We start from the raw sequence: 16,909 nt of genomic DNA on the forward strand, positions 1-16,909 counted from the left end.
AGATCCCGCTAAAACGAGGGGCGGAACTAGAGCGTCCTTGCGCTCGTTCTTCCGGTGCTGCTCTAGCCTCCCCGTCGCTGGTTCCGGCGTCTTGGTGGCCTGTTCTGCAGGTGAAAGTCACTTTGAGGAAGCCGCTGTTTCGTCGCCCTCGTTGCGGTGAGAAGCCGGGGACTCGCTTTCAGCCGGGCGGGGAGAATGAGGAGGAGAGGCCCGGCTACTCCGGGCTTCGCTTCGCCTTCGGAGGGGGCCTGGGTTTCCTCACGGGAAGAGCCCGGGAAGAGCCGGTGCTGATGGCGCCTCCCCACCTCGAAGGGGAACTGCGCCCGTCCGGGTCTTTGGGTGTCTCAGACTGAATCGGCGTGTCAGTTGGGGATGATGGGGGTTGGAGTCCAGTGCACGCGGTGGCAGCAACAGGGGGAGGAGGAGGTCCGGTCCTAAGGGAGCTTTGGACCCCAAACAGCCACAGTTCTGCATCCTCCCTCCCTCCTTCTTTCTTTCTTTCTTTCTTTCTTTCTTTCTTTCTTTCTTTCTTTCTTTCTTTCTTTCTTTCTTTCTTTCTTTCTTTCTTTCTTTCTTTCTTTCTTTCTTTCTTTCTTTCCTTCCTTCCTTCCTTCCTTCCTTCCTTCCTTCCTTTCTTTCTCTATCTCTGTCTCTCTCTTTTTCTTTCCATTCTTTTCTCCCTCCTTCCTTCCCTCCATCCTCCCTCTTTCCCTTATTCTTAAAAATAATTCTTAAAAATGATGATTTATCATTTATAGCTTTTATGTACCATGAGAGCTTACGCACAAAAGACAAATTCCTTGTGTTTCCAATCACACTTGGCCAATAAAAAATCCTATTCTTAGCATCCACCAACCCTCAAGTACTAGAAAAGGAGGCTCAGGGAAGAAGGAGGTGGAGGAGGACAGTTTGGGGAAAATCTTTCCCATTTGTCCTGGGAAGAAGTTCTTTCCATTCAGAGAAAGCCCTTTGAGGCCTTGCCCAAGGACAGTCTTCTCTCTAAAGCAGGCAGTCCTCGACTTACCATAACAATTGATCCCAAAAAATTATGTGGCGAGGAAATTTCTTAAGTGAATTTGACCCCATGTTACGGCTTTTCTTGTGGCATTTGTTAGTGGATCACTGCCATTGTTAAATTGATAAATTAGTAACACTGTTGTTAAGTGAATCTGGCTTTCCCATTGACTTTGCTCGTAAAAAGGTCGCAAAAGATAACCTCGGGGACACTACCACCATCATAAATAGGAACCAGTTGTCAAGCATTGGAGTGTAAATCACATGACCATGGGGATGCTGCAACAGTCATAAGTGTGAAAAATGGTCCTAAGTCACTTTTTTCAGTGCCGTTGTAACTTCGGACTTTCACTAAATGAACTGTTGTAAGTCGAGGACTACCTGCAACAAAAGAAAGCTGTTTGAAAAGAATGTGCACCCAAGCAGACTTAATTCAAAAGGTAACCGTCCAGCCAAATGATACTATTCCACAAGCTTAATAAACGATGAAGGATTGTGTGCCAGTATTTCCATTTCGGATAACTTGTCTTTTTATGATAGATTAGCACTTAAATGAAGATTAGGAACACTGGCAAGAAAGTTAGGGTACATCAGATTTGGCCATGAAATGTCCCCTTCCCCTTTGCCTTGATTTTACTAGAACAGTTTGGATTTCTAATCGTTGAAGTTACACAAAAACTGGGGTAGCCTGAAATGAAATGAGGCAATATCTATGGTTCAGTGACTGATGGGAAGCCACTGGTTTACCATATTATATCAATCACAAGTGAAGCCCTCCTACAATTGTTTTATTTGGGTATCAGATATCTGAACACAATAACTGTTTTGTGGTCTGAGCGTAGGGTGCTGTTGAACCCAGCTAATGTGCATATAACTTTAGTGCTTAATATTACAGCAATGGGCACACTGTCTCACGTGTGGCATGTCATTTTTGTTACTGTTTTCTGGTCTGCAGGCAAGATAACTTGGCCAATAAAAAATCAATAACTTTCATCCTCAGCCATAGGTAATTGTTTTAGCAAAGGATCTCTTCTGTTATGTGAAGTGTCAGGAAGTCTGTTAAAGAGACACAACTAGCAGTCTAATGAAAACTCAATATTGCTTTCTTCTTCCCATTGTTCAGTTAAAAGATTTTAGGAGCTGCTTAGAAAGCATCACTTGGGTAGATGCAGTTTTTTCCCAAACTGCATCTCGATTGAACTAATAAATAAGCAAGATGTTTATTTAATCACCTGTTCAACGTTCAGACATTTAATTGTTTATTAATCTGATTAGCCTACCTACACCCATTTTTTATTATTTTGGGCGGAAGCCAGCAAGCAGAACACAGAATAAAATATTGCTTCCAATTTCTTGACATGTGAGCATTCTGAGGCCTTATTTATCTCATATATATTATTATTATATAATAATCCCTTCCAACTCTTCTGTTATTTCTATTCAGGCTAGAATATATATCTAGAACTGATTTGCTAAAATTCAACTTGTCTGCTTTAAAGCTTAAGGGTGAAACCATTATCTCCTTCCAGTTACCAGGTTTTTAAAAAGAGAGAGGCATATTAATGTATTAGATTAAAATAGCTGATGGTCAGTGCTAAGGGTACCAAGGCTTTCTCCTATATAGCAGGAAGGGGTTCCAGACATAGTTCTATAACTGATGTGAGCAGAAGATTTAATTTTTGGTTCACTCATTGCAGATAGGAAAAATGGACTGAACCAATAGTCCTTGACAGTCCAACCCAGTTGTTAAACAAAGCTGTCACTAAGTCCAGTCACATGATCACAAATGTGCTAATGATTTTACTTAGCTTTCCTTTGTTTTACAGTGTCCAGAAAATGTTATCCCAAAGCTGGGTGAGGCCACAGGGTGAGAAAGGTTTCCAAAACTTGACTTGCGAGAAAGTCAAGTAAAAGGGTAGATCTTACAGCCCCCTTCCCCCATTCTTCTGTCCTTTGGAATGCTAACTCCAACACTGATATAATTAGCAAGAAGAGAAATAATTTTCATATTTATATTCATTGTAGAGGAAGGGATCACAAGACAGTAAGAAGGCATATAATAGGGAGTAGACATTGATTTATCAGCAGGATTCTACTTCGAATAAAATATCTATGGCAATCCAGTATTAAATTCTTTGGGTGATAAAATTACCATAGGGAAAACTTGATCTTTTTCCTAAGGGAATGTCTTCTAACAGCTGACATTTTGAAGCACCAGGATATATCAATTTCCTGATTTCTCATCTATTTTCAGAAAAAAGTATGTCTGAAGCCATAAAAAGCAAGATAGAGAACTACAAAACAGCTCCGTTTGACAGTAGGTTCCCCAATCAAAATCAAACACGAGGCTGCTGGCAGAACTACCTTGGTTAGTATAATTGATGCATGTGAACGTTTGCGTTTCTGTATTATGGATAAGAAAAAAGACTTCATATTCTGAAATCTTTATAAAAAGGTCATATTTTTCTCTATTGAAGTAAAAATAATATATTATTTATGGAAAGCTTAAACATACAAATGGTTTTATTGTCTCTTCCCCCTATATTTAAAAACATTAATTACATGATGAATAATTTCCTTGGCTTTTTTTTTTTAGTTTTTAACACATTTCCTTTTTTTCTCTCCGATTTTTTTTTTGAACTTTTTTGACAGCTTGGGTTAAAGCATGCCATGGTAAAACAAAGTTTTAACTATACTGTCCTGATTGTGCTAAAATAACTCCTCAGTTTTCTGAGAAACAATTTGTTTATCTTGCATATAAGAGTCACTCCAGTAGTGAGTGCTATATACATTTAATAAATAGAAATAAATAAATATACAAGCAAGAATATTGTGGGGATTTGATAACTTTTATTTTCTGGTTAAGCTGATTGTATAATACAATATTGAACTCCCACTTCCTCTGTAGCAACAACTGATTGGAGATTGAGAAAACACTGGGTTTGATGATGTATCATCATCATCATCAAATTGTATTTGGATGTGTTGGAGGGCAGAATGTTGGGTCTTTTTTATTTCAGAGACCCAGGTGTTGGACAATACACAGCCTTGTAGATTCTTCAGGCTTATACATGATTCTGTTTTTAAGGACTCTTCTAGATTAGATGCATTTTGCTCCATCATTGGCTTGAAATGTTTTTTTTTTCCCCTCCTGGCAGATTTCCATCGCTGTGAGAAAGCTATGAATGCCAAAGGCAGTGATCCCTATGTCTGCCAGTGGTATAAAAAAGTATACTCATCCCTCTGCCCTTCTTTTTGGGTAAGTAAATTACATAAGTCTGGCTAAAGCATTTTTGTACAAGAAACCAGTTGGGGGCAAAGGAAGACGGTAAAAGATCTTTCCCTCTTCAGGGGTACAGCCACGAAGGGTCAGGCAATCTGATAACCAAAATTCTTTGAAGTAAAACTCTGAAATCATGGATGTTGTAGTTCCAGTACATCTAGGAAACAATTGATTGCCAACTCCATCAAAAACCTCCAGAATTGTATTCAAAATACTTCTTACCCCTCTCCTTCAGGACATAATTGAGAAGTGCGTGGAAGAGTTACAATTTTAATGACATAACTCTTAATTGAGAAACAATGATCCAAAGAAAATGTTCTGATCTTTTGCAGGTTGACAACTGGGATGAACTTCGGGAAAATGGCTGTTTTCCAGGCAAAATCTGATGGTCTTTTTGTCTGCCAGTAGCTCCCCTACTCAGGAAGTTGCGCTGCTGAGTCCTTTCTGTGTGGTACATCTGAAGGATTTTTTCTGAAATGGCTCTTGTCTGCTTGAGCACCTGAATCATTTAATAGTACAGAACCTTGGATATTACCCGTTCTAATAAAATGCATGTTACCCATGCCTATGTTTATCCTGCTGACTCATGCATATGTTCTACCACATGCTTTATCTATGGTAACGTTCTCAAAGAATGGGTCAGATGTCATTATTGTGCTACATGTTTGTACTTTCTCACTCGACCACTTTTGACAAGATATAAGCCTTTCCATTCATTGGGTTAAATAGCTTATATGTACATGGGAAACTTTATAGCTGCTTGTATGTTGATAACAGGACTTGCTATACCAGGGTCAGCCATCTCACACCTGGTCATTTCTCAGTTACTAATCCTATGTTCTGGGCTAAGCAACTGTGACATGAAAAATCCACTTGCGTAGATTGCCTTGATTTCAATATTTGAATAGGCTCGTATGTCACCTCTTCTTATCATAGGCAGCCAGTGAACAGATAAACATCTGATTTTGGAAAGGGCATCAGATACCACATGGGCCTCACACATTGTGCTAACTGTTGAGCAGGCTTAGCCAACAACTCTGTTTTATGGAGAGGAGACTGCACACTATAAACAGAGTTGAGTAAGAATATATTCAAACCTATCTCTAGGGGAAAAAATGGCATTTGGGTGCCTGCATGTTGTGTGTTTTCTACATAATCTTAAAGGCAGTATCTACAAGGGAATCAGGCATATATGTTGCGATGGCACCATGCAAATGATATACATGCATGGTGGCATCGGATGTCATGCAAAATATTTTGTAATATATGCAGTGAAGTCATGATTCATATGTTATCAGTTTGAAATTTTTTAGTAAGTATGTTTAGGATTATTCTTAGGAAAACATTTTTTTTTAGCTTTCTTAACAATTAAAACAATTTTCAAACTTAAAAAAAAACTTTAAAAATTAGAAGATACACCACTAAAACATCATCGGAGCAAAAGTAAAATATTATATCTGCTATAATATTACATATTTCATCTTTTCATTAGTAAAAAATGGTGCTTTTGCCTCAAAAAGACAAACCACACATTTCTGACATTAATATTATGCTATAGTATAAAAGTTACAGTAACCTAAATGGTAATTCATCAGTTTTCCTAGTACAAAACCAGATTTAACTTGCAACAGTCTGGCTGTGGAGGGATCACCCCTCTGCATGGATGGCAATCTTGATAGATTTACTTTATTGTACGTATATATACAGTATACACATACAACGAAATTCACATAACGCCCAGAGGCCAGACCCAACACACGCACATGCGACAATCCACAAACAGCCCCACCCACCAAAAATTCCCCGCCCCCTAAAAACACAAGCATCCACGCAACAGACCAAGATTGGGTTCTTTGCAAAGGAGTCTTTATGCAAACAAAAAGCAAAGGAAGCATATGCTTACGCCAGGAGATGCAAGAGAGTTAACAAGTTTTGTGTGCATCGACCTCAAATATGGATCTGTGAAATGACGCTATGGTTCATTCAAGCCAAATGTGAAGCATATGAAGAATGGCTGCAGGATTTGGGTATGACAAGTTTAAAGAAAAGAATTAGGGGTGACATGATAGCAGTATTCCAGTATTTGAGGGGCTGCCACAAAGAGGAGGAAGTCAGCTTATTTGCAAAGCACCAGAAAGCAAGACAAGAAACAATGGAGGGAAACTACTCAAGGAAAGAAGCAACCTGGAATTAAGGAGAAAAGTCCTAACGGTGAGGACAATTAACCAGTGGAACTGCTTGCCTCCAGAAATCGTGGCTGCTTTATCACTGGAGGTTTTGAAGAAGAGATTTGACAGCCACTTGTCTCAAATGATATAGATCAGAGCTGTCCAAACTTGGCAACTTTAAGACTTGTGGACTTCCAACTTCCAGAATTGTCCAGCCAACTATGCTAGCTGGAGAATTCTGGAAGTTGAAGTCCACAAGTCTTAAAGTTGCCAAGTTTGGAGACCGCTGATATAGATTCCCCTGCTTGAGGAGGGGGCTGAACTAGAAGACCTCCAAGGTCTCTTCCAGCTCTATTTTATTCTATTTAAGTGATAAGACCCCAGCCAGCTCATAGAGTCGGAGAACCTTCCTTTCTGAACCGGAAGTACGCTCTAGGAAAAGCTTGCTTGGTTTTCCGCTAGAAAGCGAAAGAAGCTCCGGAAGTTATCCTGTGATCACTTAACTGTGCGCCGGAAAGAAGAGAAAGTCGGCATTGGACGCTGCTAGAGGAACTGGGCCGGACTGAAGAAGTCCAGCCATGGCGGCTCCTGCGATGCCGCCGCCGCCGCCGCCACCGCCCGGAGCCCCTCCTGGGGTGCCGGGAGGGGCTCCTGGGCAAGGAGCAGTGGTGGCGGCGGGAGGCGCGAAAAGCGGCGAGGAGAGACTGAAGGAAATGGAGGCCGAGATGGCCTTGTGAGTAGAGAGACCCGAGAGGAGCTTGGTGTATTTAGTATTTATTTGATTTGTCAATCGCTTACAAGATAATATAAGTATAAACATAGTTATGAATACATGGATACATATAAGAAAAATAAAATAAACAATAGGATAGGGACGGTAGGCACGTTGGTGCGCTTATTGGTGCGCTACAGACCTCTTAGGAAAGGGGTGAGGTCAATAGTAGACAGTCTAAGGTTAAAGTTTTTGGGGTTTGGGGAGGAAGCCACAGAGTCAGGTAGAGTATTCCAGATATTGACCACTCTGTTGCTGAAGTCGTATTTCCTGCAGTCAAGTTTGGTGCAGTCAAGTTTGGTCTTACGGGGGTTTGTGCAAAGCCTCCTTTGAATGGAGCCCAGCCTTTCAGGTGACCTCGAATTACGTGCATTCTAATAATCCCCAATTCTGTAGCCCCAAATATCGGTCAGATTGTTGATAGACTGACAGACAGACGATGGGTTAATGATAGATAATACATAGCTAGATTGACATGTTGGATTGATGATAGATGGATTGATAGATGATAGATTGATGATAGATATGATAGAGATAGATACCTTAGATACCATGGATGGATAGATAGCTTGATGATAGATAATAGATGATAGATAGATTGATGATAGATGGCTTGATAGATTAATGATATATAGATATAGATAGATAAATAGATAATAGGTACAGTATAGAGACGGACGGACAGAGAGAGAGAGAGCGATACCGGTTGATAACAATACTTCATTGACCAAGCGTGATAGGCACACAAGGAAGTTATCTCCGGGGCACAAGTGCTCAGTATACATTAAAAAAAATAATAATCATTAATATCAAAGTAATAATAACTATAATGATCATACCAATAAGAGAAGGTTGTGGAATGTATGAGAAGGTTAAAATAAAGCAGCCATACCACATGGGTAAATATACTTAAACATAATACATAAAAATGTAGACATAACATACTATTATGGGCATTAGAGCCTTTTGCGGGGTCTTTGTATAACGTGTCCAGAGTAGGATAATTTGAGTTTGGATTCATTGGTTTGATGGTCCATTGGTTTGTTTTCTTGGTTGTCCAAGGTCCTTTTCCTATCCGTGTTACAGGGAGTACTGTGACGTGCATGACTCTAATCTTATCTTTGTAAGTATAGATGCATCACAGAATCTGGGTATCTTTTCCAGGCTCTTATAGTTGTTCCACCACATACTTGTGGTGGTGTGTTTCTTGACTGTTTGTTCTTTCTCTGTTGATGTTAAAAGGCAGAAGGTCTCCACCACTTAACTATCTTTGCTGCCAATTCTAAGCCTGGTTGTGCTACCTGTTGTCATTAATTTGGTCTTATTTATGTTTAATTTTAGTCCCATGCTCTCTGACTTGGGGAACAGTGAAAACAGAGTATTTATTTTGCCTGGAGTTTTGAATATATTGAAACTTGGAGAAAAGGCAGATGAGCATCCTAGGAAACTTGAGTTGGGAATATACAACAGCTTCGACAAGCTGCCTGAGTATTTATCCCTAGTATTTCCCAGTTTAGATAAAGGCTCAAAATCTCCCTCTCCCTCCCCCCCGCCCCTCCTCTTTCTGTTTAACATTTTGTTTCTCTATGGACCATTCACAGAATTTCATAGTTCAATGGGAACTTAATTTTGTTTTTATGTATCCTTCAGGGAAGTAATATAAATCTAATCAGGGAATAAAGCCTGGTTCTAATTGCTGTTAAGATGAAAGTGAAGTGTTTGAATGTTCAAAAATGTAATATGCCTCCTGATAATTGCTTCCAGGTTTGAGCAGGAAGTGCTTGGAGCTCCTGTCTCTCTGCCTCCTGTTGCCTCTGTGGTAGAAGCTGTGCCAGTCGCTCTAGCAGTACCAGCGGTAACTGCAGTGCCCCCAGTTCCCATCATTCGACCCATCATTGCTACTAACACTTACCAACAGGTGAGCAGTGTGTTTAATTGTATTCTTTGTAATGCAGGGTGCTAGAATGTTTTCAGTGGAATATTTAAAATCAGTACTACATTCTCTTTGACATTGTAAATTTTTGTACATGACTATTCATCTGATTTTGTTGCCATCTTTTGTTATCCTCATGCCCTCCAGGTCCAGCAGAGTTTGGAAGCCCGAGCAGCAGCAGCTGCCACAGTAGTTGCCCCTATTGTGGCTCCTCCAGTGCCATTTGTAGGCCCAGGTATGGTCAGTTCCAAAGAGTTTGGCTCAACAATCATGTTCCTGTCCCCACATTAACTTCAGCAGTGTCTTTAAGTTAAGAATAGAGGTGCCTCACTCCAGTTTAAGTAATATCATTTATTAAACTCAAGAAACTCTTGATTTTAATTCTTAGAATATTGTTTTCAAAGTATTGATTTAAGGAAATCCCAAAAGAAGAGGGGGAAAAAGAATTAGGATAAATCCAACTTAAGAGCTGAAAACAGTGATGACCCTGTGCTATAAAGGTGCTGGAACAAATAGTTTTCATCTGATTTATGAATATGGGTCAGGTTAAAGGCAGAGATAGCGTATTTGAAATGAAGCAGAGATGCTTATATTCTCAACAATTGCCACCAAAGTGGAACATGTGTAATAGGTCTCTTCAACGGAATCAACACTTGAAAGGATGGCATTCTTTTAAGCATCCTGGTCCCAAATCATTTATAATAGTTTTCCTTGACTAGTTATAGGTCCATTGGTCTACAGTTTTCATAATCTCAGCCATTTGGATTATGTAAGCTGGGGATTATTTTACTCCAGCATAATGGCAGAAACTTGGTTTGGGGAAGACCCATGTAGAGGTTTTAAAATAATAAAGAGCATTACAAATTGAGCCATTGAGCAGATTTCAGGGGATGCAAAAAAGTGTCTCTCTAGTGCCATAGATCAGGGGTCTCCAACCTTGGCAGCTTGGCAGCTCTGGGAGTTGAAGTCCACAAGTCTTAAAGTTGCCAAGGTTGGAGATCTCTGCCATAGATGACAACATAAGATGAATTGTGTAGGGCAAATACACTACTTTCTACTCCAGGAATTTAACCTCTCTTCTGTCCTGCCCGACAGTTCTGTTGTACACGCATTCTCCATCAGTTTTTGATTTGTGTGGTAACATGGTTACAAAAAGCAAGGTGGGCTGCAACGGAATGACCAGACAGTCCCCATCCCTCCTCCTCTACACCTCACTTAGGAACCAAGTAGGTGTCAAAGCTGGGCAACCCTGTTCTCTGTCCCCAATATGCAACCTCATTGAATTGCAGGAAGAGTTGAGTTTTCCACTCCTCCAGTAGGCTAAGAAAATTCCTTGTAAAATAGAAACCATTTGCTTTCAGAAGGAGAGTTTTCAAAGCGTTTTTTTTTTCCCCCTTCCAGCAGTTCCCCCACAACGCCCTCCGATTCTCCGACCAACCTTTGTGCCTCATGTCTTACAGCGGGCAGGTAAGCTTCCCTTCTCCTTTTTAAGCCCAGCGGATGGCCAGAGCCTCTGTTTGTCTACCACTGTCTTTTATTTATTTTTTTAGGTGGCCCCCGGCCCATGGCGATGCGCCCACCACATCACCAGCCCATGGTAGGGCCCCCGATGCCCGGCCCTCAAGGGCCCCCGATACTGATGGGTCCACCAATGCAGAGAGCACCTGGCCCACCCCTTGGGAACATAGGACCAATGCGACCTGGTCCCCCAGTAAGTACCTTTCTCTTTTAGAGCAGGGAGGGTACCAGAAGCGGTGCCAGGTTTTGAGACCAGTTATAAGGGGTTTGGAATTCTATGAAGAGGGTTTGTCAGTATAAATTAAAAACGCAATACGTGCGTAAGTGTAGAACAGTCCTCTTTTTAATATCTGTCGAGTGACACTGTCAAAGGATCTGCAGATGTATTGACTGGTGTGTCTTATATTTATATGGCTGCCCACTTCACAAAAACCCAATGTTTATATTATCTACATATGAATTTATTTTTATTTTTTACTGGCATTAAGAAATCTGAGTGTAATTCTGCACGCTCAAGATTTAGTTTGCTGTGTAAGACTTGAATTGTATTGGATGTTTAACTATAACTCCTTAAATGTAAAAAACTTTGGTTTTTTTTTTTTTAAGTAAAGAATATTTCTTCTATACTTTAATTGTCTTCACGTTTTTTCTCTTTATACTGTGTCTCGTTAAACTTGTTTTTCTTTTTGGTTACATTCGAAAAAGGAGTAAACCATTTTTAAAACAAGAGTTTATGGAGCATATTGTGACGGTGTTCTCCTCCTCCTTGACCAGGTGGGGCCAGGCATTCCCGTTGGCCCTTTGGCTCCACTGGTGCCTGTCCCTCGGCCGGTGGTGGCCCCTCCGAAAGTCAACCCCACAGTCATCCAGGCGGCTCCTACGGTATATTCTTCTCCACCAGTGAAAAAACAAGAGGTTAGTGAGTCTGGTTAAATTTATACTCGAGTCCGTTCTCTTTTCCAACTTTCTCCTTCGCCTCCAAGGAGGGAAACCACTTGGAACCACTGAGCTTCCTTAGGGCAGGGGTCCCCAAACTTGGCTGGAGAATTCTGGGAGTTGAAGTCCACAAGTCTTAAGGTTGCCAAGCTTGGAGACCTCTGCCTTAGGGGATCATAGGAAAACATGGTCTCCAGTAAGTATTTGGCTCCTGAGCCTCACTGGCCTCTTCTCTCTGCTTGTGTAGGAGGAACATCGAGAGCCTCTGCCACCTGTGGTGGAGGAGAAGGAACCAGCTGGGGCTGAGGAGCCCGTGATAGGCCCAAGTATGCCAGAAACAGACCTGATCCCAGTCGTGGACTCTCGGCTACCATCACTACGTGGGCATGACCTGGCACCTACACGAGGGAAGCGGCCCCGCGGAGCTGATGCTGGATTTGTTCCCGTAGAGGTAATAAACAGTGGTCATTTCTTCTTAAAGCCAATGAATAGTTTCCTCTTTGTCTTATTTTCATGTTTTTCTTCAAAGCTGTTGAGAGCTAAGTCTTTCTGGGATGGAGGGAGCAGGAAGGGGAAGAGATATAGACAACTGCACCACCATGAGCCGCGGTGGCACAGTGGTTAGAGTGCAGTACTGCAGGCTATTTCTGCTGACTATCGGCTGACTGCAATTTGGCAGATCGAATCTCACCAGGCTCAAGGTTGACTCAGCCTTCCACCCTTCCGAGGTGGATAAAATGAGGACCCAGATTGTTGGGGGCAATAGGCTGACTTCACACAACCTCTTGGAGTGAGCCAGTTTGGTGTTGTAGTTCAGGAGCTAGACTAGAAACCAGAAGACTTAGGCACGAAAGCCAGCTGGAGGACTTTTGCCTTCTCTCTCAGCCCAACTGATGATGAAGGTAACGTTGATGCAAAGCCCACCATTTGGCTTAGCATCAGGAATGATGCTTCATTAGTGAGAGCTGATGGCATTTATACAATGTGTAAGAGATAGGAGGAACCATAAAATTGTAATAATCTGTTAAAAAAAAAGATTGGAAGTCATATTTCTTAACTTTAGTCCTTTTTTTGAAAATCTTTGGGTTTTTTTTGTTCTTTTAATCTTTGAAAATTTTAAAACAAATGTAAATAAATGAAAAAAGGAGTGAACCTCATTGGTATGAAAAGCCAAAGTCTAAAATCTTGGGGAACTAAATGATTAAACTCAAAGGCCACCAGCACAGGTGCTTATTAATATGCTGCAGGAATAGGTGCTGTAAGAGGACCTAAGGACTTTGTTGATCATGAGAAGCATCCTTGCAGCCTTAGGCTTCTTGTTCTTAGACTAGCTGGAGAAATGCCAACTAAGCAGGGGTTAATTCCCCAGAAGCTAAAGCCTTAGATTAACTAATCGTCACTGTATTGTGTGAATGAGCCTGGGGTTCAGGACTCGTAACAAATAGCCTGCGATAGGTAGGAGTTGGTGAGAAAAAGAGCAGTGAGAAAGGGTGCCTTTTTTTCTTCTTCGTGTGTTGTTCACTCTCTAGACTGCTGGGCCAAGGACAGTCTTCAGTTTCAGGCGTGTTGTTCAACACAGGTTAAGTAATTGACCCGTTCCTCTTCTCCCGCTAGCCGGTCATGGAGAGCACGCCTGAAGACAAGAAGAAGACAAAGCAGGAGAAGTTGAAGCGTTGCATCCGTACTGCTGCTGGGACCTGCTGGGAGGACCCCAGCCTCCTTGAATGGGACCCTGGTGAGCATCCAACTAGAGTGGGCCGGCAGGTAGACGGTGGGTGTTGAGGCCATGACTTTTTTGCTCAAGCCTAACATCGGCATCCACATTCCTCCACTGACTGGCGTTTGTCAAACGTATGAACTTGTAAACACCTCCGGAGTCTCCCGTCATAATCCAGCCCGTATATCAAACCAAATCAGAACGTGTTGAGTCTGGAATCATCCTCTTTGAGATTTTGTTTGTTTCTTTGGGTGCCACTGAGTCAGAGTTGGCAAGTCCCTGCAGTTTTCTTGCCGAGGTTTTCGGAAGTGGTCTGCTTCTAGGACTGAGAGAGAAGGACTTGGCTCAAGGCTGACTTGGGGCCCAAAGCAGGAGTAAAACTCCTGGTTTCTAGCTTAGTGCCCGAATCATTACACTAAATTGACTCTTTTGAGATTGGCTTCAGGAAGCCCCCTCCTCCCCCCACCCCCCAAAAAATAATCCTCTTCTGGAGAGGCAAAAACTATGTTAAATTACAAAAGAATTCCTTGACATTCTGATACATGTCACCTTTTATCTATGCACATTGAAGGTTTTCTGTTGTCTTGACTAAGCAAGGACCCTGCATTATCCATCCTTTCCTTCCTTTCCTTCCTTCCTTCCTTCCTTCCTTCCTTCCTTCCTTCCTTCCTTCCTTCCTTCCTTCCTCCCTTCTCCCTTCCCTCCCTTCCTCCCTCCTCCATTCCTCCTCCCTCCTCCCTCCTTCCTCCTTCCTTCCTTCCTTCCTTCCTTCCTTCCTTCCTAGATGACTTCCGGATTTTCTGTGGGGACTTGGGCAACGAGGTGAACGACGACATCCTGGCCCGTGCCTTCAGCCGCTACCCCTCTTTCCTCAAGGCCAAAGTCATCCGGGACAAGCGCACGGGCAAAACCAAAGGCTACGGCTTTGTCAGCTTCAAAGACCCCAACGACTATGTCCGCGCTATGCGGGAAATGAATGGTGAGTGCGAGGTTCCCCGTTTATTGGCGGTGAGGGCGGAGCTGTTCCATTTCATCCCGAGAGGATATCCTGCTCAAGTCCCATTGAAGTGGAGAAAACAGATTCAACTCCCAACTAAAAATGAAGTAACCAGTGATAAAAAAAAAAAAATGTTCTGTCTTTCGAGGCAGGGCAAGAAAACCCAAAACGTCAACTGGCTGCTAAGTCCAACCACGACTTAATTCCCAATCTGAAGTATAGCTCCATAAAAAGTCTGCTTAAAAAAGAAAAGAAGTTTGTGCTAAATTGCATCTGATGCATTTTAGGGAATTCAAGTCAATTCCCCAAGTGCTGTTATTCTTTAATGACGTGGTCCCTACGTAAGAATAAAATAGGGTTTGTTGAACTGGCTGATGGAATGCACCACTGTAGCCCAAGTGATCTCTAAGCCATTAATTATAGTTTCACAACCTCAGTAGCAAAGATAATATAACATATAACTCCAAATGAAATAAACCACACGATCATTTGGGTATAATACGTGAACCCAGTTAACCTAGTTGTGTGGATAAATTACATTTGCCAGCTTCATCCCAATACCCTCCAGGTAATTGTTGGACTTCCCACCCTTTTATAGCTGCCCTTAGATATGAAGGTACTTCCATCCCTGGATGACAGGAGCTTGGCTTAATACCTGGCCTCAGGAGACAGGCTGTTGTGACCAAGGCTTATGGAGACATTAACAAACACACATTAGTCCCCAAACCCCTTTTTCTTTATTTCAACAGCTGTGAATTTTAGTCATTCACAGCCCGTAATGAGTCTGAACCATTTTTAAATAGTCCCATGGAAGTCTGCCAAAGTTCTTCAGGATAAGCATGCACCTTTATGTTCCTTGAAATGCTGCCAACAACTAAATGTCGAACTAGTTATACAAGGCCAAAACGGAACACAAATTCAACACCGAGCTTCAAGTTTCAAACTGACCAGTACAAACAAAGTTGCTTCCTGCAAAGGCTCATGTCCCTTTGCTCCTCCTTTATGTCTTATGGGAGGGCCCATCACCTCCAAGCCTTACTCCCGAGTTGCCCCTTTAGTCTTAACTGTTCTTGCTTTCTGGCAGCTCTGTGCATGTGCGCACTGGGAACAGGCTCCCGTTGTTCTTCTGCCTCGCTGCTGCCAGATTCTGGAGGCTCCGAGTCAGCACATAACTCCCAGATGGCCCTGGCCCCATCTCTGTATCGGACGCAGGACCCTCGTCCAACTCCTCCCCAGACTCCTGGCCTATGTTCCTCCCCACTGTCTGACTCTGCTGCCATCTCCGCAGGCTGCTGACAGACCACAGCACAGGCGTTGGGTTAAACGTCCCCACCTTCACACTGTTTCTTGTTCTTTCGCGGCAGGAAAATACGTGGGCAGCCGGCCCATTAAACTGCGCAAGAGCATGTGGAAGGACCGCAACATCGACATTGTGCGCAAGAAACAGAAAGAGAAGAAGAAGCTGGGCCTAAGGTAACGGGACAGCAGTCGCTGGGGCTGTGCTTCAACCATCACCCAAAGCTGAGGAACCGAGTTACGGGCCTGCTGGAGAAGACGCAGATTTGGGGAACTTGGGCAGTGGAGAAGGGGCTTGAGATAGCACAGTCCCCCTCCCTGGCCTGAAGCTGACAAGCATGGAGGCGTTGTGTGCTTTGCACCCCCCCGTTCCCCAGACTACCTGGCTTTTCTGGTTTTGATAGCAAGGAACCACAACTTGTAGAGTCTTCTGGGTTTATTTTGAGGGGAAATAACTTTTGTGCTGAGTCAATAAATTTATGCTTCTTCTTTTTTTTTTTTACTACATTTAACTCTTCTTGTTATCTTTCCCTTACCGAAAGCATCTTGTTTCCTTGTGGCCACCTTGTTTTTTCGGAGTGGTGGTGGTAAGATATTTCCAGAGACAGTCAGTTGTTGGGGAAGTCAAAGGAAAGAGTTTGGTGGCCTTTGGAATCCTGCTTGTAGGTTTCCCAGAGGAGTCTGGTCACCCTCTGTAGTAAATAGGGTGCACGACTGGAACACAACTTTCATATTAATTCTAGAAGTTTGCAAAATGTTATTTTCTGGAACATCCCAGAGCTCTGTTTGAAATTGGGTAGATTCCAACGCGAGCCTATTCCAAGTATTGCTGAAGTCAGTCTCCCTTCCTAGAATACTTGGGTTACCCCATAATAGGATGTTTCCTTCCTTGTTATGTCTTAAGCGTATTGGTGAGCAATGTTACCTGCAACGTTGAATCCTTTTCTAAAGACCCTTGGAATATTCAGCTTGATCAGAATAAACAGACGCTATTCTTCCTGGAAAGGTCATACTAGGACTTAATTCACACATCACACTAAAGCACAGTTACTGGTTTAACACAACATGCTAATGCACAATCTGACAAAATTGTTTGGAGCTAAGTAAACAATATGAAAGTGGTAGGGATCAGTGGTGGGGTTGAATTTTTTACTACCAGTTCTGTGGGCGTGGCCTGGTGGGCGTGGCGTGGCTTGGTGGGCGTGGCAGGGGAAAGCATACTGTAAAATCCCCATTCCCTCACCATACCCCACTGACCTGCTTTCCAGCTCCGTT

At 42.5% G+C, this 16,909-nt stretch overlaps 2 protein-coding genes across 3 annotated transcripts; both read left to right on the top strand.

Annotated features, from left to right (window-relative positions):
* COX6B1 (cytochrome c oxidase subunit 6B1) lies at positions 1-4,871 on the top strand. The gene is made up of 4 exons (XM_026718845.2): positions 1-156; positions 3,269-3,382; positions 4,173-4,273; positions 4,630-4,871. Exons 2-4 carry the CDS (start codon positions 3,277-3,279, stop codon positions 4,681-4,683), a joined length of 261 nt encoding a protein of 86 aa, XP_026574630.1. The 5' UTR covers positions 1-156; positions 3,269-3,276; the 3' UTR covers positions 4,684-4,871.
* A 2,063-nt stretch (positions 4,872-6,934) lies between these two features.
* RBM42 (RNA binding motif protein 42) lies at positions 6,935-16,146 on the top strand. Of its 2 annotated transcripts, none has more exons than XM_026718839.2 (10): positions 6,935-7,198; positions 9,002-9,155; positions 9,318-9,405; positions 10,572-10,637; positions 10,721-10,881; positions 11,463-11,603; positions 11,872-12,075; positions 13,239-13,359; positions 14,126-14,320; positions 15,703-16,146. In XM_026718839.2, exons 1-10 carry the CDS (start codon positions 7,044-7,046, stop codon positions 15,813-15,815), a joined length of 1,398 nt encoding a protein of 465 aa, XP_026574624.1. In that variant the 5' UTR covers positions 6,935-7,043; the 3' UTR covers positions 15,816-16,146. The 2 variants fall into 2 exon arrangements, with proteins under 2 accessions (XP_026574624.1, XP_026574626.1); XM_026718841.2 differs by having other exon boundaries at positions 6,961-7,198; positions 10,575-10,637.
* The last annotated feature ends 763 nt before the right edge of the window (positions 16,147-16,909 follow it).

This window comes from Pseudonaja textilis, chromosome 10 (genome assembly GCF_049901715.1).
Source record: "Pseudonaja textilis isolate UNSWEBS1 chromosome 10, rPseTex1.2, whole genome shotgun sequence".
Classification (NCBI taxonomy): Eukaryota; Metazoa; Chordata; class Lepidosauria; order Squamata; family Elapidae; genus Pseudonaja; species Pseudonaja textilis.